The sequence below is a fragment of the Hylobates moloch genome, unplaced genomic scaffold, assembly GCF_009828535.3.
Source record: "Hylobates moloch isolate HMO894 unplaced genomic scaffold, HMol_V3 SCAFFOLD_19, whole genome shotgun sequence".
Classification (NCBI taxonomy): Eukaryota; Metazoa; Chordata; class Mammalia; order Primates; family Hylobatidae; genus Hylobates; species Hylobates moloch.
Window position 1 is genome coordinate 4,140,198 of NW_026652294.1, and position 22,379 is coordinate 4,162,576.

At 52.8% G+C, this 22,379-nt stretch overlaps 1 protein-coding gene across 8 annotated transcripts in view; it reads left to right on the forward strand.

The window, feature by feature from the left end:
- Nucleotides 1-2,873: 2,873 nt before the first annotated feature.
- PPIL2 (peptidylprolyl isomerase like 2) overlaps nt 2,874-22,379 on the forward strand; it is a 32,276-nt gene continuing 12,770 nt past the window's right edge. For all 8 annotated transcript variants that reach the window (XM_058431814.1, XM_032138719.2, XM_058431817.1 and 5 more), the window contains exons 1-11: nt 2,874-3,017; nt 6,645-6,694; nt 7,595-7,640; nt 8,028-8,090; nt 10,267-10,318; nt 12,975-13,026; nt 17,007-17,098; nt 18,147-18,236; nt 18,923-18,998; nt 20,532-20,692; nt 22,255-22,330. In XM_058431814.1, the coding sequence (XP_058287797.1) occupies nt 2,986-3,017; nt 6,645-6,694; nt 7,595-7,640; nt 8,028-8,090; nt 10,267-10,318; nt 12,975-13,026; nt 17,007-17,098; nt 18,147-18,236; nt 18,923-18,998; nt 20,532-20,692; nt 22,255-22,330 (790 nt within the window). In that variant the 5' untranslated portion in view covers nt 2,874-2,985. The remainder of the gene's footprint in view (nt 3,018-6,644; nt 6,695-7,594; nt 7,641-8,027; nt 8,091-10,266; nt 10,319-12,974; nt 13,027-17,006; nt 17,099-18,146; nt 18,237-18,922; nt 18,999-20,531; nt 20,693-22,254; nt 22,331-22,379) is intronic.

Consider the following 22,379-nt stretch of genomic DNA (forward strand, 5'->3'; position numbering starts at 1 on the left):
CAGAGTTGTGCTCTGTTGTCCAGGCTGGAGTGCGATGGCGTGATCTCGGCTCACTGCAACCTCTGCCTCCCAGGTTCAAGCGATCACCATGCCTCAGGCCTCCCGAGGAGCTGGGATCACAGGCACATGCCACCACGCCCAGCTAATTTTTGTAGTTTTAGTAGAGATGGGGTTTCACCATGTTGGCCAGGCTGGTCTCGAACTCCTGACCTCAGGTGACCCAACCGCCTCAGCCTCCCAAAGTGTTGGAATTACAGGCGTGAGCCACCGCACCGATTGTCCCCTCCCCACACCTGGCCCTTTTTTAAAGAGACAGGATCTCACTCTGTTGCCCAGGCTAGAGTGCAGTGGCTTGATCATAGTTCACTGCAGCCTCAAACTCCTGGGCTCAAGTGATCCTCCCACTACAGCCTCCCAGGTAGCTGGGATCACAGGTGCTGCCACCATGCTGGGCCTAAGATTCCAGCCCTTAAGGAGCTACATCCCATCCACTGTGTGTGTGTCATGGAGGCAGTGGGTGTGTTGGGGAGGGTGCTCAGTAAACCGGGACACAGACCGAATTACACAGGATTACAAATTGTGAGGAATTGTGACAGACTCTATGGGAGATGCATGGAAGTGGGTGGTTAGGGAAGGTCTCTCTGGGGAGGTGACACTTACGTTAAAACCTAGAGAATAAGAAGCCAGCCATGAAATAAGGCAAAGATAGCTGGCTTTCGGTGACTGGGTGGATGGTGGTACTGCTCAGCAGAGTGGGGACTGGGAGAAGAGGGAGGATTGAAAATTCTGCTTTATGGCCGGGCGCGGTGGCTCATGCATGTAATCCCAGGACTTTGGGAGGGCTGAGGCAGGAGGATCGGCTGAGGCGGGAGGATCACCTGAGTCAGGAGTTTGAGACCAGCCTGACCAACATGGAGAAACCCCTTCTCTACTAAAAATACAAAATTAGTCGGGCGTGGTGGCACATGCCTGTAATAATCCCAGCTACTTGGGAGACTGAGGCAGGAGAATCGCTTGAACCTGGGAGGCGGAGGTTGCAGTGAGCCGAAATCACACCATTGCGCTCCAGCCTGGGAAACAAGAGCAAAATTCCGTGTCAAGAAAAAAGAAAATTCTGCTTTGACCAGACATGTTAATTTAATTTTTTTAGGCAGAGTCACTCTGTCACCCAGGCTGGGATGCAGTGGCCTAATCTTGGCTCACGGCAACCTCTGCCTCCCCAGTTCAAGCTACTGTCTTGGCCTCCCAAGCAGCTGGAATTACAGGTGTGTGCCACCACACCAGGCTAATTTTTTGTATTTTTAGTAGAGATGGGGTTTTGCCATGTTGGCCAAGCTAGTCTTGAACTCCTGACCTCAAGTGATCTGCCCACCTCAGCCTCTCAAAGTGCTGGGATTGGCCGGGCGTGGTGGCTCATGCCTGTAATCCCAGCACTTTGGGAGGCCAAGGCAGGCAGATCAGGAGGTCAGGAAATCGAGACCATCCTGGCTAACATGGTGAAACCCCGTCTCTACTAAACACACACACACACACACACACACACACACACACACACACACACATGAGCCACCACGCCCATCCAGACATGTTAAATTTCAGATCAGTGGTTACCCAAGTGGAGATCAGGAATCTGGAGTGCTGGTGACTTAGTACTGGGAGTCATGGGATACAAATGGCATTTAAAATTAGGAGCAGGCCGGGCGCGGTGGCTCACGCCTGTAATCCCAGCACTTTGGGAGGCCGAGGCGGGTGGATCACGAGGTCAGGAGATCGAGACTATCCTGGTTAACACGGTGAAACCCCGTCTCTACTAAAAATACAAAAAAAAATTAGCCGGGTGCGGTGGTGGGCGCCTGTAGTCCCAGCTACTAGGGAGGCTGAGGCAGGAGAATGGCGTGAACCCGGGAGGCGGAGCTTGCAGTGAGCCGAGATCGCGCCACTGCACTCTAGCCTGGGCGAAAGAGCAAGACTCCGTCTCAAAAAAAAAAAAAAAAAAATAAATAAATAAAAATAAAATAAAATAAAATTAGGAGCCTAGGCAAGATTACCCTGGGCCTGAGTGTAGCTAGGGGCCCAAGGTACTGATTTGACCCAAGGGAAGGGTCTGGCAGAAGAGACGGAAGGGATCAGGCAGGGCTTTGGACCTCTAGGTTTGATGGCCACCTGCTGCTGGGCCTCCGAGGGGCCTGGAGGCGGTGAGGACCGAATTTGCAGAGAGAATAAGAAGTGAGCGAGTAGAACGAGAGTGGTACATGGCTTTGAAGGCGTCTGCCACTGAGGCGGGAAGGGATGGGGTGGAGGCTCATGAGACTTGAAGCTCTAGGAGAACGTTGAAAAAGACCTGAGCGCTGGCCGGGCGCGAAGCCTCAGGCCTGTAATCCCAGCACTTTGGGAGGCCAAGGCGGGAGGACTGCTTGAGCTCAAGAGCTCCAGACCAGCCTGGGCAACATTGTAAGAGCCTGTCCCTACAAAAAATTAACAAATTATCCGGGTGTGGTGGTGCGTGCCCGTAGCTACTCGGGAGGCTGAGGTGGGTGAATCGCTTGAGCCTGGGAGGTCGAGGCAGTAGTGAGCTGTGATTGTGCCACTGCACTCCAACCTGGGCGACAGAGCGAGACCCTGTCTCGAAAATAAATAAGACCTGAGAACCCAGTATGGGAATGGCCCTGAGCCGTGGCTGTGGGGGTAGACGAGGCGGTCCAGAGAGACCCCTCGAGAAGATGGGGCTTCGAGGGTGAGGGAGCTCCGCCCCGAAAAGGCGCCAGCGGGAGATGGCACACCTAGCTAGGACCCCATACTGGGCAGGCGATCCTTCCGAGCATGCGCACCTGGCGCTAGCGAACCACAATTCCCAGCACGCCAGGCGCCCGTTTCCGGGGCGCGCCGCGGAACTCGGAAGTCGTCACGGAACTCGGCTGCGGCTCCATGGTCTGAGTTGTCAGCCGTTGTTTTTTCGTGCTTGCTAGTCGCCGCCGCCGCGCCGCCATGGGGAAGCGACAGCACCAGAAGGACAAAATGTAAGTTGAGCCGCAGTCGGGAGCGGCGCTCCGCTCTGCCTCAGTGAACCGCCTGTCCCGCACTGCGCGCCGCTCGCCTTCCCTCTCAGCTAGTCCCCAGAGCCCAGACCAAAGGTCACTTCCTCCCGGAAGCTGCCGCCCTCTCTCCAGTCAGGGTAATGACCCTCGGGCCGCCGCGCTCTCCCGGGGCCGCGGCTCCGATGGCGTCAGCTGCAGGCTTGAGCGCAGCCCGGTCTTCCTTTACTCTGGTTCTGCCCGGGCCGTCCCCCGTCTCCTCGCGAGCTTTGCCCCTGCATGAGTAGTCTCTACCTCTTCCGTACTTCACGTCTCGCTGTGTTCTGGTTCATGCCTATCAGCCTGCACACGTGCTGCAGAGCCTTCTAATTTAAAGCAAACCAGGCCGGGCGCAGTGGCTCACCTGTAGTCACAGCACTTTGGGAGGCCGAGGCGGGCGGATCACCTGAGGTCAGAAGTTGAAGACCGGCCTGGCCAATATGGTGAAACCCCCTCTCTACTAAAAATACAAAAATTAGCGAGGCGTGGTGACGGGCGCCTGTAATCCTAGCTATTTGGGAGGCTGAGGCAGGAGAATCGCTTGAACCCGGGAGGCGGAGGTTGCAGTGAGCCGAGATCGTGTCACTGCACTCCAGCCTGGGCGACAGAGCGAGAGGCTGTGTCAAAAATAATAAATACAATTTAAAAATCCACCCGTGCTCCGTGCCCCACGTCCCACGTTCCCCTCCCGCCGCCGCCGTGTTGTTTCTTTCTCTTAAGAACAAGTGAGAGACTAGTGGCTTCATGCTGTTTTCTGAGTCTCTTGAAACCACTCAAGTCAGAATTTCGGCCCCAGAACTGTTGGGCTTCTCAACAGTATGTCACACCGTTGACCACTCACTCCCTCCTTCTGAAGCCCTCCTTTGGTATCTGGGATTTCACCTGCTCTTTGTTTTCCATCGACTTCAGTGGCCTCTCTTTTCAGGTTCCCAGCGACTTCTTGTTGCTAAATCTAGTATTCAATCCTCAGTCCTCTTTTTTTTTTTTTTTTTTTTTGAGACGGAGTTTCGCTCTTGTTGCCCAAGCTAGAGCGCAATGGTGCGATCTTGGCTCTCTGCAACCTTCGCTTCCCAGGTTCAAGCGATTTTTCTGCCTCAGCCTCTCAAGTAGCTGGGATTACAGGCATACGCCACCACACCCGGCTAATTTTGTATTTTTAGTAGAGAAGGGGTTTCTCCATGTTGGTCAGGCTGGTCTCGAACTCCTGACCTCAGGTGATCTGCCTGCTTTGGCCTCCCAAAGTCCTGGGATTACAAGCGTGAGCCACCGCACCCGGGCAGCCTCAGTCCTCATTTTGTTGGGCTTCTCAGCAGTATGTCACACCGTTGACCACTCCCTCCTTCTGAAGCCCTCCTTTGGTATCTGGGATTTCACGTGCTCTTTGTTTTCCATCGACTTCAGTGGCCTCTCTTTTCCCAGTCTCCTTTCTGGACCCTCCTCCCTTCTCTCAGATCTCATAGGTTTCTTTTCCATAAACTTTCTCTGTGGGTGATATAATTTCCCAGTCATTTATAAGCTGCTTTCCCCAGTCTTGTGTAGTTAGTGGCTTACTTGATATCTCCACTGGAGGACTGATAGACATCTCAAATTTTTTTTTTTGAGATGGAGTCTTGCTCTGTCGTCCAGGCTGGAGTGCAATGGTGCAGTCGTGGCTCACTGCAACCTCTACTTCCCAGATTCAAGCAATTCTCCCACCTCAGCCTCCCCAGTAGCTGGGATTATAGGTGCCTGCCACCATGCCCGGCTAATTTTTGTATTTTTATTAGAGACAGGTTTTCACCATGTTGGTCAGGCTGGTCTCGAACTCCTGACCTCGAATGATCCACCCGCCTCTGCCTCCCAAAGTGCTGGGATTACAGGCATGAGCGACCGCGCCAGGCCAGACATTTCAAATTTAATATGCCTTAAACAGAACTCTCGATTTTCAGCTCTTGAGCTTGCTCCTCCCTGTAAACTAAAAATAAAACCCTAAGTCCCCCCACCAGCTAAGCAGACACGCTTGTGGCCAAGAGAACCCCAGGAAAACCTTAAAACAGTTCCTGGCCATGATGGGATAGAGATCAGCTGTACCTTGTTATATCCCCCTCCATTTTGTGGCTTAGACATAACAACTGACCAGCATTAATGTTGAAATAGGGATCATAAGGGGCCAGGCACAGTGGCTCACACCTGTAATCCCAGCACTTTGGGAGGCCGAGGCGGGTGGATCACGAGGTCAGGAGATCGAGACCATCCTGGCTAACACGGTGAAACCCCGTCTCAACTAAAAATACAAAAAATTAGCCGGGCGTGGTGGTGGGCACCTGTAGTCCCAGCTACTCGGAGAGGCTGAGGCAGGAGAATGGCTTGAACCTGGGAGGCGGAGCTTGCAGTGAGCCAAGATCACGCCACTGCACTCCAGCCTGGGCAACAGAGCGAGACTGTCTCAAAACATAAATAAATAAATAAATAAAATAAATAAAAATAAAGAAATAGAAATCATAAGATTGACAAAACAGACTGTGGCAATAAGATACCATTTTTTTTTTTTTTTTGAGACGGAGTCTCGCTCTGTCGCCCAGGCTGGAGTGCAATGGCACGATCTTGGCTCACTGCAAGCTCCGCCTCCCAGGTTCCCGCCATTCTCCTGCCTCAGCCTCCTGAGTAGCTGGGACTACAGGCGCCTGCCACCATGCCCGGCTAATTTTTTGTATTTTTAGTAGAGACGGGGTTTCACTGTGTTAGCCAAGATGGTCTCGATCTGACCTCGTGATCCGCCGGCCTTGGCCTCCCAAAGTGCTGGGATTACAGGCCTGAGCCACCTTGCCCGGCCTGTTTTTTTTGTTTTTTGTTTTGTTTGTTTTTAAGACAGTCTCCCCCTGCCCCCCAGGCTGGAGTGCAGTGGCGCTGTCACAGCTCACTGCAGCCTCAACCTGCCTTCCTGCCTTAGTCTTTGGAGTAGCTGGGACCACAGGTGCGAGCTGTCACACCTGGCTAAATTTTAAATTTTCTTGTAGAGACAGATTCTCGCTTTGTTGCCCCAGCTGTTCTCCAACTCCTGGACTCGAGCAATCTTCCTGCCTTGGCCTCCCAAACTGTTGGGATTATAGGTGTGAGCCACTGTGCCTGGTCTCCATGTCTGTTGTGTTTATCACTGTGTGGCTGTTTTTTTTGTTTGTTTGTTTGTTTGTTTGTTTGTTTTGAGACAGAGTCTCACTCTGTCGCCCAGGCTGGAGTACAGTGGTGTGATCTCGGCTCACTGCAACCTCCGCTTCCTGGGATCAAGCAGTTCTCTGCTTCAGCCTCCCAAGTAGCTGGGATTACAGGCAACCACCACCACGCCCAGCTAATTTTTGTATTTTTAGTAGAAGCGGTTTCACCATGTTGGCCAGGCTTGTCTCAAACTCCTGACCTCTAGTGATTCACCTGCCTCCGGCTCCCAAAGTATTGGGATTACAGGCGTTAGCCACCATGCCCGACCCATAGTAGGTATTTAGTAAGCATTTGCTGAGTAAGCAAAGATTACTCACTTCCAAAGACTTTGTCCTCTTTATAAAGGGGGTGGTGGTAGTATTATCTTCCTCTCTTCTTCAGGTACATTACCTGTGCTGAATACACTCACTTTTATGGTGGCAAGAAGCCAGGTAAGGCATGCAGTCTTTCTGTTCCCCGTTGGGGAAGTGGTATTAGGGAACAGTGTCTTCAGGATACAGTGAGCTGTAAAAATAGACAACAAGAACATGGAAACTGTGGTAGACAAATGAGCTGAAGACACAGGTCACGAAAGAAAAATATACTCAAGAAAGAAGAACATGCTTCATCTTAGTGGTGATTCTTGTAAAATGTAGATTAAAATATTCCCTGATGCTGGGAGCTAAGTAAAAAATAAATAAGTAAATAAAATACAAAATTACATGTACATTTAAATGTTTTTTTTTGAGACGGAGTCTTGCTCTGTCGCCCAGGCTGGCGCCGAGACTGGAGTGCAGTGGCGCAATCTTAGCTCACTGCAAGCTCTGCCTCCCAAGTTCACGCCATTCTCCTGCCTCAGCCTCTCTGAGTAGCTGGGACTACAGGTGCCCGCCACCACGCCCGGCTAATTTTTTGTATTTTTAGTAGAGATGGGGTTTCACCGTGGTCTCGATCTCCTGACCTCATGATCCGCCCGCCTCAGCCTCCCAAAGTGCTGGGATTACAAGCGTGAGCCACCGCGCCCGGCCTAAATGTTTTTTCTCTATCAAGTTTGTAAGGAATAAAAAGAATGATAACATTTTCAGCTGTCAAAACTATCAAGACTACAATAACAAGACCACTGTCATAATTTTAATGGGAGTAAAAAAGTATGCACTTTTCCCTGTAAGTTCTTTTTTGATGTACCCCAAGTGTTTTGGTTTATCTGTTAAAAGGTTTTTAATCCACAGCAATTGCTGTACTTGAAAATTTGCATGAACTTTTTCATAAGCTGTAACTGAATTACTAGCAGGAGCACATAGATGAAATACTTTACAGAGTAAGATTTCTGTTTTTTATTTCATTTTAAACAGATCTCCCACAAACAAATTTTCGTCGTTTACCTTTTGACCACTGCAGGTAAGAGTTTTGCGAGTTTACCTTTCCCTTGTAATTGTTCTCTGATCCTGTCTGATAGTGAATCTGCCCCTTATGGATGTGGGGTTATGCGTAAGAGTGTGCCTTGAAGATGTGGCCCTTCAGTTCATGTTGGGAGAAGATGCAGAGTCCTCGTCATGATGTTAGGAGCTTGCCTTGGTGTTGGATCCTGCTCCAGTCCTTCACCAGGGGTGGCACAACCACTATTGTAGTTGGAGGAGAAGGTTGGTGAGAGAGGGAGGTGGTCAGGCTGCCTAGAGAGGGCTCCCTGGGACAGCATTTCAGGAGGTCACCATGCCAAGCTCAGCCAGCCCACATCCTGACCAGGGTGCGTGGCAACTCACCAAGAATGACTCTGTCCTTTTTCAGTCTCTCTCTGCAGCCCTTTGTCTACCCAGTCTGCACTCCTGATGGCGTTGTCTTTGACTTGCTGTGAGTTTTTCCTTGAATTTTGATCTAACAAATGTGAGATTCTCAACACCCATTAAGGAAGGGGACCCTTGGTACCCTTGGGTAGGGCTCTTGGGCACACAGAAGTAACAGCTAGGGCCTTGGGGACATGGCAGCAGTGCTGCCGTGACCCCTAGGCAGGCAGCTCTAGTTGTCAGGTGCTGTTGTCACTGCCTGGAATGGGGTAGACCACACCCCTCCAAGTGGGGGTCCTAGTGTTGTAATTGGACACAGTGACCTGTTTTAGAATGGTAATGAACCACATATTTTTACTTTATGAAAGCAGAGCCGTAATTACGGCGTGTACCTTTTGCGTGAAGTATTTGGAAGCATTATGTCCAGTTTTGCGTTTCAGCATATGCTTCTGTAATTTTTTTCATGTTTCAGGCTCCTTTTTTTTTTTAAGACAGAGTCTCACTTGGTCACCCAGGCCAGGTTGGAGTGCAATGGCATGGTCTTGGCTCACTGCAACCTCCACCTCCTGGGTTCAAGTGATTCTCCTGCTTCAGCCTCCTGAGTAGCTGGGACTACAGGTGTGTGCCACCACGCCTGGATAATTTTTGTATTTTTAGTAGAGACGGGGTTTCACCATGTTGGCCAGGATGGTCTCAATCTCCTGACCTTGTTATCCACCCACCTTGGCCTCCCAAAGTGCTGGGATTACAGGTGTGAGCCACTACTCCCAGCCTAATTTTTAAAATTTTTAGTAGAGATGGTGGCTCATGCCTGTAATCCCAGCACTTTGGAAGGCTGAGGTGGGCAGATCACGAGGTCAGGAGATCGAGACCATCCTGGCTAACACGGTGAAACCCTTTCTCTACTAAAAAAATACAAAAAAATTAGACGGGCGTGGTGGCGTGCACCTGTAGTCCCAGCTACTTGGGAGGCTGAGGCAGGAGAATGGCGTGAACCTGAGAGATGGAGCTTGCAGTGAGCTGAGATTGCACCACTGAACTCTAGCCTCGGCGACAGAGGGAGACTCTGTATCAAAAAAAAAAAAAAAAAAAAATTTTTTTTTAGTAGAGGCGGGGGTCTTACTATGTTGCCCAGTCTGGTCTTGACTTCCAGGCCTCAAGTGCCCCTCCTGCCTTGGCCTCCCAAAGTGCTGGGATTACAGGCATGAGTCACTGCACCTGGCCTGAAAATGAATTTTTAGGAAATTTTAGCCTTATTTTAGGAAAAGAAAATTTTACCACAGTCCCACTATCCAAGATAACCACTGTAAATATGCTAATTTTTTGTGAACTTATTTGTAGTAACATGATTGAGATAACACTGTGAACACTGTGAAGTGTTGACAGGTAACACTGTGTGGATCTATTTATTCACTTGGTTGTGATGAGAGGTTTTTTCCCCATGTGATTCAGAATTCTCTGAAAGTATAATTTTTCTTTTTTCTTTTCTTTTTTTTAATTTGAGACAGGGTGTCACTGTGTTGCCCAGGCTGGTCTTGAACTCCTGCGCTGAAGCAATCCTTCCACCTCAGCCTCCTGAGTAGCTGAGATTTTAGGCACACACCACCATGTCTGGCTTGAAAGTATAGTTTTTGATGCTAGCTTAGTATTTAATTATACAGATGTATCAACATTTATGACAGGGAGTGGTGGCTTATGTCTGTAGTTCCAGCACTTTGGGAGGCTGAGGCAGGAGGATCTCTTGAACCCAGGAGTTTGAGACCAGCCTGGGCAACATGCTGAGAACCTGTGTCTACAAAAAAGTACAAAAATTAGCCAGCCATGGTGGTGTGCACCTGTAGTCCCAGCTACTTGGAAGGCTGAGGTGGGAGGATCGCTTGAGCCCCAGGGGTGGGAGGCTGCAGTGAGCCATGATTGAAACACTGCATTCCAGCCTGAGTGACAGGGCGAAACCTTGTCTCAAAGAAAAAAAAAAACCCAAACCGTTTACTTACTTGTTTTCACTTGTAGTTTTTGTTGTTTATACGTAACTGCAGTAATAACCCTGAACATACTTTGAAACCTGTGTATCCACAAATATCCCCCCAACTTCCTGAGACAAGATGAGGAGCTCTTCTCTCCTAAAGTGAAGCAAGACCCCTTCACAGGCCTCTAACCTGGAAGCAGCCCTGCAAGACCACAGTGTTGTTACCACGTGGTGCCTAAGCACCCTGGTGATGCTTTCTGTTCTCTCTTCCCTTCAGGAACATTGTTCCATGGCTTAAGAAGTACGGGACCAACCCCAGCAATGGAGAGGTAGGTGGCTATGCAGGAGTTTCAGTGATGCTAGTGAATGCTATCCTCTCACTTCTTTTGTTCTGGTGGTTTTCATGAACACAGGAACATGGGAGAGAACCGTTCATGAGGCCCAGTGAGGAGGGACAGTCTTCCCCTCCTCTCCCCACTCCCATTCTTTTCCGGAAATGCTTCCTGCCTGTGCACATGTATATATGTGCATGTCTTTTCTCGGGCCATAGCTGTGATCCAGTATGACCTCATCTTAACTTGATTCTATCTGCAAAGACCCTATATAAACCCTTGATTATATCCAAGTCAGGCCACATTCACAGGTTCCCAGTGAGCATCAGTTTTGTGGGGACATTATGCAGCCTGGTTCCGAGGGAGATCTAGTGTATTTTACCAGTGACCTTGCCCTTCCTGTTGGAGTTACTTGTATGTATTCCTCCACCTCTTTCCTGTGGCCTGGGGCAAGAGCTCAAACTGTGCGAGCCAGAGGGTCAGGACTCGAGCGGGCTCCCTGTGCTGGAGCCGCTGGGAGGGAGCTCCCTGGACAATATGACCCTCCCTACCGGGCCAGCAGGAGAAGCTGTCTGATCTATCTCAGCTCTTCTGGCCCTTGTGATGTTCTGGGGGCTGCAGGGTTCTGGGGACTCTTTCTAGATGGAGTTGGTGCTCCTCCAAGGCTTCCATGCTCTCCAATACAAGGGGAACTTGGCCAGGGGGCTGGTTTTGAGTGTTCTTGGACCAGCTACTAAAGCCTGTGGCTTTTCTCTTTCAGATGCTTGGGTTGGGGGCTTGTGGCCTCGCCTCTTTCTTCCTTGGTCTTTGTCACTTGAAGACTGTTTCTGTGATGTCTGCTGCTGGGAGCCACATTGGATCCCAGGGGCTTTCCCCAAGGTCCGTGCCCCAGTCTGGGAAGTCATTCTCTGTTGCTCTTCTCAGCAGGGGTTCCTGCTGCCTGCTTGTGCCCTGTATGGCTGGGTGTCAGCCTCAGGGAGCAGCCTGGTGGCGAGGTGGGGGTAGGTGGGGTTTTCCTCTCCACGGCTGCCCTCATGGCCCCTGCCGTCCCAGTGGATGCTGTCATTTGGTTGCAGCTGGGGTGCATTTTGCTACTTTGGGTGTTTTGTTTCACAGGTACTCTTTGGGATTCCCAAACTTGTCGATTGTGCTGGCCCCCACACCCACAAAGTCTGATCTGGCAGTTAGCCACACTGTTCGGGCTTACATCAGGGAGGTGCAGCCATTTCTTTGTTCCAGGCATCGTGTTGGGGTGAGTCTGCAGGAGCGCCCCACACGTCTGTTCCTGCGCCTCTCCCTTGGCCTGCTCTGGAAGGGACCTTGCTGTGTGCTTGCTTGGCCAGACCTATGGGTGTCAGCAGAGCCTTGCTAGCCAAACCTCTGAGGAGAGTTCCTGAGCCAAGGGCTGGCTGGCCCATTTGACTTTTGGGGGCTCAGGAGGAGCCTGTTGTGTGGGAGAGTCTCTCTGTTCAGGTCCTGTGTCTGAATAGGGACCCTGCTGGCCCTCTGATGGTCTCCTCCACACCTGTAGTGATGTAGGGAGGTGGGGGTAGTTGAATGACAAAGGAAGGAACGAAGGTGGTTAGAGGATCAGATGTGGCCAGTTGGGTTGGCCAGCAGCAGGCAGGGCCCACGGAGGGTGGGGAGGGCAGCTTAAGGACCTGCCGCCAGCTTAGGGCCTGGCCCCAGGAGGCTCCCTCTGCGTCTCCCCTGGGTCTGGGTAGGCATAGCTGGGCCCAGCCCACACCAGGTGGCAGCAGCTGCTGGGTTCTGGCCCTGAGTGAGGTGCTCCCCAGCGGCACATAGCTCTGCCTCCCTTCCAGGGTCTTCCTACAGCCCCGCCCCCAGCAGTTCCCACCTCCAGTTGTCCAGACTTTGTTTTATGGGAAAGTTTGCTGTGGAAGAGCTGCACTGCAGACACACCACAGAAACTGAAAACATTACCTGCCACCTGGAGTGGGGGAAATAAGAAAAAAAAAAAAAACCATCCAGAAACAGAAAAATAGCGTCCCACCTTCCCAACACAACCATTCTTAGCATTGGGGTGTATTTGTTACTTTCTCCCCGCTTTTAATGTTTTGTTTTTCTTAAATACTCACATGACAGAGCACTTTGGGAGGCTGAGGTAGGCAGATCATGAGGTCAGGAGATTAGCCTGGTGTGGTGGCATGTGTCTGTAGTTCTAGCTACTGGGGAGGCTGAGGCAGGAGAATCACTTGAACCAGGGAGTGGGAGGTTGCAGTGAGCTGAGATGGTGCTGCTGTACTCCAGCCTGGTGACAGAGAGGGACTCTGTCTGTGTGTCCCACCACTTTAGCTGAAGAAATATGTTCACTTTTTAGAAGTAATCTGTGCTCACCATAAAGACGTCCAAACCCTGCAGAAGTATAACACACACCACCCTGTGGCCTGGTCCTCCTGCTCAGGGTCACCCGTGATGGCTCTTCTCAGAGCGTGGTGAGGGTGCCACATAAACACAACCGCCCAACGCCATCCTGCAGCCCCCGTGAGGTCCTTGCAGGGTCTTGGGGCCTTTCCTTTTGTCCAGAGCTGCACAGGCAGAGACTTTTCCAGCCCATCTCTGTCTGACCCCAGCATCTCTGTGCATCAGTTACTTATTCATTATCGTTAATTATTAACTGTTCTTCTTCCAGAAGCTGGACGGGAGGTCCCTGATCAAGCTGAACTTTGCCAAGAACAGTGAGGGTGAGTGGAACTATCACAGCCAACTCTGGGCTTGGCCTGCAGACCCAAGGTCCCAGCTCTCACCAGTTTTCATACGGAATCAGTCATTGCTTTCTGACCAAGCTAGACACCTGCTTTTAATTCTGCAAAAAGTGTCACAGGGCTGGGCGCGGTGGCTCATGCCTGTAAACCCAGCAGTTTGGGAGGCCGAGGCGGATGGTTCATGAGGTCAAGAGATCGAGACCATCCTGGCCAACATGGTAAAACCCCGTTTCTACTAAAAATACAAAAATTAGCCAGGTGTGGTGGCAGGCGCCTGTTGTCCCAGCTACTCGGGAGGCTGAGGCAGGAGAATCACTTGAACCCAGGAGGCAGAGGTTGCAGTGAGCCAAGATGGTGCCACTGCACTCTAGCCTGGCAACAGAGCGAGACTGTCTCAAAAAAAAAAAAAAAGGTGTCACAGAATTTCTTCTCAAAGTTCTGGGTAGTTTTAAGCTGGGGGAGGGTGGGGGCAGAACCTGTGGTGGTGGGAACTTCCCACAAAGGCGATCGGGCCATTGTAAGCTGCTAGTGGCCTTTGTGGGCACAGTTGGATCTGCAGGGCACGGGCCCCCTCTGGCTGAGGCTGTGGTCTGTTTGTTGTTGGAGGCTGAAGTTGCTCATGCTGGGAACCAGGGTGGCGGCTGGGTAGGGGATGTGGGTGGTCTGGAGGGATTTGTCCAGTAGCTCTTGGGCTAGGCTTTTCTTTGCCACGGCTCGTAGAGCCCAGCCCAGTGCTGCAGCTCCTGCTTCATGCCCGTTACACACCTTCCGCTGTTCTTGTGGCCAGAGGCCCGAATGAGTTGTGCAGCCCACCCCTGCCCAGGTGGTGATCTTATGCTAGGTTCTAGCCCAGGTCTTTTGCTCGTGGAGATGCCATGGTTTAGGGGTTGTCCATGCTCACTGGGTGCGTGCATTCCAGGGAGATGCTGTAGCACCTGAGGCCAAGGCCCTTTTGCCCCGCTTGTCTGAGCCCAGAGCCCTGTCCCCAGTCGGTGCAGCATTCGCAGGTGAATGAATGGGTGAACCTCAGCACATCATTGACATCTGTGGAGGACACAGCGCTCCACCCTGGTGGCTGAGGGCGGGCTGCCTCCCCTTCTGTGATCAGCAGTGTGTGTGTGTGTGTCTCTCATTCAGCAAATATTTATTGAGTGCCTGCCATGTGCAGAGAGCACAACAGGCTGCGTCTCTCCTGAATGAGAGGAGCATGCATTCTGGTGGGGGAGAACACCAGAGAGCAGCTCAGCAGGGTGTGCCAGAGGCTGCTTGTGTGTGGAGAGCACAGCAGGGGGAGGGGAGAGGGCTGCCTTGACCTGCTGCAGGGAGGGAGAGCCGTGTGGGCATCGGGGGAGTGCAGGGCCAGGCCGATGGCAAGCCAGTGCAAAGACCCTGAGGTGGGCACATGCTTAAGGGTGTCCGTGCCCAGCTGGGAGTCCAGTGTGGCTGGAACAGCATGTGCTAGTGGTAGAAGCAGGGTATGTGATGACAGAGGTCGGGGTGGGGACGGGGTGCAGAGCAGTCCTGTGGGGCCTAGGAGCCACAGGAGGACTTGGGCTTCTGCTCCAAGATGGGAGCCACTGAGGGAGGGATGAGGTCCGGTCTTTATTTTTTTTAAACTTTGACCTGGCAGTCAGCTTCTTTTGTTTTGTTTCCTTTTTTCTTTTGAAATGGGGTCTCTGTCACCCAGGCTGGAATGCAGTGGCACAGTCTCAGCTCACTGCAACCTCTGCCTCCTGGGTTTAAGAGATCCTCCCACCTCAGCCTCCCAAGTAGCTGGGACTACAGGCACCCCTACTGCACCCGGCTAATTTTTGTGTTTTTTTTTATAGAGATGGGGTTTCACCATGTTGGCCAGGCTGGTCTGGAACTCCTGGGCTCAAGTGATCCACCTGCTTCAGCCTCCCAAAGTGCTGGGATTACAGGCGTGAGCCACTGTGCCTGGCCCATTTCTTTGTTAATTGGAATTCCCTGTGCGTGAAAGTGGAGAGAGGCGGTGTGATGCGCCTCCCCTGTGCCCGTCACCAACTCCAGCCCCTGCTGTCTCCCATCTATGCAGTTCTGTCTTTGCTCCCACCGGTACCCCCTTGCATGATGCTGAAGCCCCACTTTAAAAAATAGTTTTCACATCAGAAGGATATTTGTTTGTTTGTTTTTGAGACATGGTCTTGCCCTGTTGTCCAGGCCGGAGTGTAGTGGCGTGATCAGAGTGCACTGTCGCTTTGACCTCCCAGGACCAAGTGCTCCTTCCACCTCAGTCTCCCACGTACATGGGACCACAGGCATGTACTACCATGCCCAGCCAATTTTTTTTTTTTTTTTTTTTTTTTTTGAGAGAGTTTTGCTCTTGTTGTCCAGGCTGGAGTGCAATGGCGTGATCTCGGCTCACTGCAACCTCCGCCTCTTGGGTTCAAGCGATTCTCCTGGCTCAGCCTCCCGAGTAGCTGGGATAACAGGCATGTGCCACCACGCCTGGCTAATTTTGTGTTTTTAGTAGAGACGGGGTTTCTCCATGTTGGTCAGGCTGGTCTTGAACTCCTGACCTCAAGCAATCCACCTGTTTTGGTCTCCCAAAGTGCTGGGATTACAGGAGTGAGCCACCGTGCCCAGCCCCGGCTACTTTTTTAATTTTTTTTTTTGTAGAGATGAGGTTTCCCTATGTCACCTAGGCTGGTCTTCAAGTCCTGGGCTCAAGTGATTCTCCTGCCTCAGCATCCCCCCACCAAGAAAAACAGCTGGGCACCATGGTTTATGCCTGCAGTCTCAGCACTTTGGGAGGCCAAGGTGGGAGGATTGCTTGAGCCCAGGAGTTCAAGACCAGCCTGGGCAACATAATGAAACCTTGTCTCTACAAAATGAAACCTAAAAATTAGTCAGTGTGGTTGAGCGCACCTGTAGTCCCAGCTACTTGGGAGGCTGAGGTGGGAGGATTATTGGAGCTTGGGAGGTTGAGACTGCAGTGAGCTGTGATTGCGCCACTGCACTCCAGCCTGGGTGATAGAGCTAGACCCTGTCTCAAAAAACAAAACAAAACAAAACAAAAAAACAGGGTCTCAGCCTATCACCCAGGCTGGTCTCAAACTCCTGACCTCAAGCAATCCTCCCTCCTCCCACCTTGGCCTCCCAAAGCACTGGGACTAGAGGTGTGAGCCACCTCTAACTTGAGGCTCTGACTAATTTGAGGCTCTAACTTGGCCTCAAATCAGGATTTTTTTAAAGAAAAAGTCCCCACAAGGCCGGGTGCAGTGGCTCACTCCTGTAATCCCAGCACTTTGGGAGGCCGAGGCAGGTGGATCACGAGATCAGGAGATCGAGACCACCCTGGCTAACACGGTGAAACCCCGTCTCTACTAAAAAAATACAAAAAATTAGCTGGGCATGGTGGCGGGCACCTGTAGTCCCAGCTACTCAGGAGGCTGAGGCAGGAGAATGGCGTGAACCCGGGAGGCAGAGCTTGCAGTGAGCTGAGATTGCGCCACTGCACTCCAGCCTGGGTGACAGAGCGAGACCCTGTCTCAAAAAAAAAAAAAAAGACAGTAGGCAGGCAAGGGGATGGGCGGTTCTGAAGGAAGAGCTGACCAGGGGGCTGGCAGGGGATGTGGGCGAGAGGAGGTAGAGCTGTCAGGGCTGGAGCATGGGTTGTTTCCTGCCGAGGGCCAACTTCAGCAGGAGGAAGAGGCTAGCATGGTGATCACCCAGGGAGTGGGCTGGAGGATCCGAGGAAGATGATGCAGGGATTGGGTCTTGCAGGATGAATAGGAGTTTCCTAATGGTGTGGAAGGGCTTGAAGGGGTGAGCAGCTGTCCCCATGGTTCCCTGCTCTGGCAGCTGACATGGGGTTCCACCTCCTCCCATCGCTGACTTTGGCTGAGTTCTGTCCTGCCCTGGCCCGCTGCGGTCCTCATTGGGATGTTCACAGCCCGCAGAGGTGACTGGCCTCCCTGTGTGTGCCTTCTCTCTAGGGAAGTACCACTGCCCAGTGCTGTTTACCGTGTTCACCAACAACACCCACATCGTGGCTGTGAGGACGACCGGCAACGTCTATGCCTATGAGGTGTGTCCTCACTCCAGGGCCTGGAGACAGCGGTGGGGAGATCTCTGCTGTGTGTTCCTAGTATACACTGGCTGGGCTGTGTGCTACGGGTACGGCCTGTCCTTGTGGGGTTTACAGTCACAGCCACAGGCATGGTCATCTAGCAAAGCTCTGGTAGTGCAGCCTCCCCATTTTCAGGCAGGTCAAAAAAAGGGTTGGGGGAGGTGCATCCTTCGGAATCCAGGCAGTCCTGGTTGCCCAGCAGGGACCCTTAAACCCCAAGAGGTCCTCCTGCGTCTTCAGCAAAGCCCAGGTGCTGGGAAGGCACCCATGTTCTGAGGACAGGCCTCTAGGGCTGCGAGGGGAGTGCTTGCCCTGGATCTGGATGGAGCCACTTGCCCCCGGGATGGAGCTGTCCCCTGGAGGAGTTCTGGCAGGGAGTGGGTGTAGGGAGAGAGGAGGCAGCCATGTTCACCCATGAGTCCTCCTCTCAGGGACGAGGCGCGGCAGGCCCCACGTGGCAGGAAAGCCGACCTTTGCGCCGTTTTCAATCCTTCCCCTGGACGTTTGTGGGGTGTAGGTGGCCAGCGCTGCTCCAGGGGCCTTGGGGGCCACTTCTTGCCAGAAGCCTGCACAAACTGGCATGGTCAGTCCTCGTTAGTGGAGTGAGGGCTCTGCTAGACTGCACCCCAGGAGTGCAGGCATCTTGTGTCCACAGCCTCTGCCCATGGGGGCCTGGCACCATACCTGTGCATGGGAGGAGCTTGGCGAAGCCTGCAGCGGGTGGGTGGATGACTCGCTGAGTCTTTTTGCTGATCAGTGTGCAGACAAGAGCTTCCTGCAGGAAGGTTGCTGCGAGGGTGAACTGGCTTATCGTCTGAGGCCCCGCCAGCTCTGCCTTTGTGGGAGCCACTGCTATCAGCCAGTGGGGTGTACACTGCTGTCTGTCTCATTCCTCACGCCTCTCAAATCGTGCCATGGTCGGGGCCAGCTCCAGGCCTCCCTTCTTGCAGTCCCCTGTGCCAAGGCTTGGGGCAGGCATCGTAAAACCACTTCCTCCTGGCTATAGGCAGTGGAACAGCTAAATATCAAGGCCAAGAACTTCCGGGACCTGCTGACTGACGAGCCCTTCTCCCGGCAGGACATCATCACCCTCCAGGTGAGTGTCCCCTGCCCACCTGCCCCAGCTGCCTTCAGCACCTGCAGCCAGCCCAGGCCTCTACAGGGCTGCCTCCTCAGTTTAGCTCTTACGTCTCCTTCCCGATCCCCTACCCCCATGTCGGGGCCCCTCGTATCTGTCCTCAAAGCCACCTGAGGCATCTGAATGGCCACTCTGCAGGCCTGGCTCTGCTTCAGCGCCTTGAGGGCAGGAGCTGGCATGAGCTCTGGGCTTCGGTGTCTGGCACAGGGCTCCCTGCAGGTGTCAGAGAACCCCAAGTGAATTAATGAAAAACACTGACTTAGAAAAGCAGGTGCTGGCTGGAGCGTGGCCTGCTGAGTCAGTCACCTCTGTGGCTTGTCCCATTCTAACCAGAGGTCAGCCCACGGCTGCCCACGTTCCGGTCCGATAGCTCCCTAACAGCGACGAATGCTCGTTAGCCATGTGCCTGGAGGAAGGTCACAGCTCGGCCAGCAGCTAGCGAGGCTGCGTCCCTGTCCCTGCCCCTGTTTGCTGTCCTGCCTGGGGCAGACCACCTCCTCCCTCATGCCCTGCTTGACTCCCCCAACCTCAGTGTAGCCCTGGCCTCTTCCGCACCTCTGACAGCTGGCCGTCCTTTGCTGCATGTGGCTGCCATTTGGCCACAGGCTGGGTTCACTGTGCCAGGCATTCTCTTTTTGCCACAGGACCCCACCAATTTGGACAAGTTCAATGTCTCTAACTTCTATCATGTGAAGAATAACATGAAAATAATAGACCCAGGTATGTACACCTAGGGGCTGGGCTAGGCGAGGGGGCTTTTGGGTGAAATTGGGACAGTGCTCCCTGGGTAAAGCCCCCCCTTTCCTGGAGGTCAGGGGGTCCCAGCCCAGACAGGTCTTGCATTTTCTGAACCAGTGTTCAGAGAATCCGAGCCAACTGCAGCCTCAGAAACAATGGGCGGGATAGACTTGCTGCCCTGCCAGGACACCTGCTCAGGTTCCCCTGCTCCCTGGAGATTGGCCGGTGCTGTCAGTGGGCAGGTGGTGGGGTGACGGGGTCCTCCTGTTTTCCTGGCCTCTGGTGGCTGTCCTGCAGCCTTGGAGGAGCCAGCAGGACTCATGTTCAGAGGTCACTCGGCCTCGTGCTGCAGAGCAGTGGCCTGGGCACTTTGTGAACATTGTATGAACGGGTTTTAGGGAGGCTGGGCATGTGAACTGGGGGAGATTTGAGTCAGGAGAGCCTGAGGTCAGGGTTGGGGCTGGGCCATGTCTGTGTTCTCTGCACAGGGATGCCAGCCCCTCTCCATAGAGTAGGCTGCTGTCCAAGGCCCAGTAGGCAGCAGGCACCCTCCTGAGTCGGCAAGAATGGGTGATTTCGCATCTGGAAAGACCCCCAAACACTTCTATTATTTTAAATAAAAATAACCTTTAAAATTACAGAAGCAAAGCAACTGGGTGTGGTGGCTTACGCCCGTAATCCCAGCACTTTGGGAGGCCAAGGCAGGCAGATTGCTTGAGCTCAAGAGTTCGAGACCAGCCTAGGCAACATGGGGATACCCTGTCTCTACAAAAAATAGAAAAATTAGCTGGGTGTAGTTGGTGCGCCTTTAGCCCCAGCTACTTGGGGGGCTGAGGCAGGAGAATTGATTGAGCCCAGGAGGTGGAGGCTACAGTGAGCTGAGATCTTGCAACTGCTTTCTAGCTGGGGCGACAGAGCTAGACCCTGTCTCAAAAAAAAAAAAAAAGGCTGGGCACGGTGGCTCATGCCTGTAATCCCAGCACTTTGGGAGGCCGAGGCAGGTAGATCACGAGGTTACGAGATCAAGACCATCCTGGCTAACATGGTGAAACCCCGTCTTTACTAAAAATACAAAAAAAATTAGCTGGGTGTGGTGGCGGGTGCCTGTAGTCCCAGCTACTCAGGAGGCTGAGGCAGGAGAATGGTGTGAACCCGGGAGGCAGAGCTTGCAGTGAGCCGAGATGGCGCCACTGCACTGCAGCCTGGACGACAGAGCAAGACTCCATCTCCAAAAAACAGAAAGAAAGCAAAGCGTATACTCTAAAAAGATTAGAATATACAGATAAATATAAAATATACAAATCAACCTGAAGTCCATCCTGAGACCCTTGCGAACTGCCTGGGGAGACCTTCAGGCCTGTAGTGGGGCACTGTGGCATTTTGTGGCTGGCAGTGGCATGGTGCCCGCGCCATGGCTGGATGGCCCTGGCCTATTCTAGATCTGTGTCCCCAGCACATGTGTGTGGGGAGGCTACTGGGGGCTTGGCGGCTCAGGGCCATGCTACTGTTTTGTAGATGAAGAGAAGGCCAAACAGGACCCGTCTTATTATCTGAAAAATACAAATGCCGAGACCCGAGAGACCCTGCAGGAGCTCTACAAGGAGTTCAAAGGGGATGAGATTCTGGCAGCCACCATGAAGGTCCCGGAGAAGAAGAAAGTGGACAAGCTGAACGCTGTGAGTGGTGGAGGGCACTCGGCCAAGCCCCGTCTCCCTGCCCATCTCATGGCCTCTTGGAGTGGTCCTGGGAAAGGGGCTCATGGGGGCCTGGGGTACACGGCAGGAAGGCAGCCAGGATCCCCCAGAGCTGTGGTGCCCCTGATGGCTCTGAGTGCACAGCCCTAGGGCTGCCCTGAGGCAGATAGAATCTGAGAAGGCAGAAGGGGAGGGGCTGATGTCCACACTGGTCGTTGAAGAACCAAGGGGTGTGTGAGGGCATGCAGGGGAGACCCGTGCCACAGAAGGTCTGCCTTGTGCTGTTGTCCCAGCCTGAGCTCAGTAGCCAGGGCAGGCATGTTGAGTGGGCACATGTGGTTCTGTGGTAGCTGGGAGGGCAGGGCCCAATGTGCACTGGGGCCCAAAGCCATGCCAGGGAGAGTTGGGGCGTTCCACGGTCTGCTGCAGTGCTGAGGTGGACGGCGTGCCTGGGACTGCACAGTGCTGCCTGTCTGGGGCTGTCGTGTTTGCTTCTTGCTCCTGTTCAGGCAGAGCGTGGGGATCTGGAGCTAGGGGGAGTGCAGAGACATGGGCAGGTAGCTCTGAAGTTCTCCTTCTTAAAGAATTATTCAAATTCTGGAAAATTTGAAAAAGAAAGCTTGTTGTCCAGTGTGTCACCCCCTCTAACACACTGCCCTTAGCACTTTGATATATTACTTCTTTTTTTTTTTTTTTTGGAAACAGGATCTTGCTATGTTGTCTAAGCTGGTCTTGAATTCTTGGCTTCAAGTGAGATCCTCCTGCCTTGGCCTCCAAAAGTGCTGGAATTGCAGGTGTGAGCCACTGTGCCTGGCTTGTGTTTTCTTCTGATGGGAGAAACGCCTTTGTATTCCTCTATGATAAAAATAACATTTATTGGGGCTTTTCCCCGACCCCTGATTAAATATGTAATGTGTTTAGTGTAGAAAGTTTGAAACTTTTAAAAAGAAATGAGGCCAGGCGTGGTGGCTCACACCTGTAATCCCAGCATTTTGGGATGCTGAGGCAGGAGGATTGCTTGAGGCCAGGAGTTCAAGACTAGGTTGGACAACATAGTGAGACCTGATCTCTACAAAAAATCAGCCAGATGTGGTGGCATGCGCCTGTCGTCCCAGCTACTCAGGAGGCTGAGGTGGGAGGGTCACTTGAGCCCAGGAGTTGGAGGCTGCAGTGCACCAGGATCACACACCACCACACTCCAGCCTGGGTACAGAGCAAGACCTTGTCTCATAAAAAAATTAAAAATAAATGAGAAGTCAGCCATACACTCCTAACCCTGAGGTGGCCAGTCCTGTGTGGTATTTTATCTCCAGGGTTTCACCTGATATCATAAGAGTCGGGACCCAGATGAGGCCAGGGGCCCCTGGCTCGGCCTAGCCTTGGCTTCTTCCTCCTGCTGATTGGGGAAGCCCTCCTGGAGGAGAGACACCAAGCAGGGCCTGGGGGGCAGGGGTGGCGTGTGGTTGGCTTCTAGGCAAGCGACACATCCCCACCCACCTGCCTCCCATGGCACTGCTGAGGTGCCACCCTGGTTTCCTTGGCAGGCCCACTATTCCACAGGGAAGGTCAGTGCTTCCTTCACCTCCACCGCGATGGTCCCGGAGACCACACATGAAGCAGGTAGCCACCTTTGCCTCTGTAGCCACCTGCCACGTGACCCAAAAGTGGC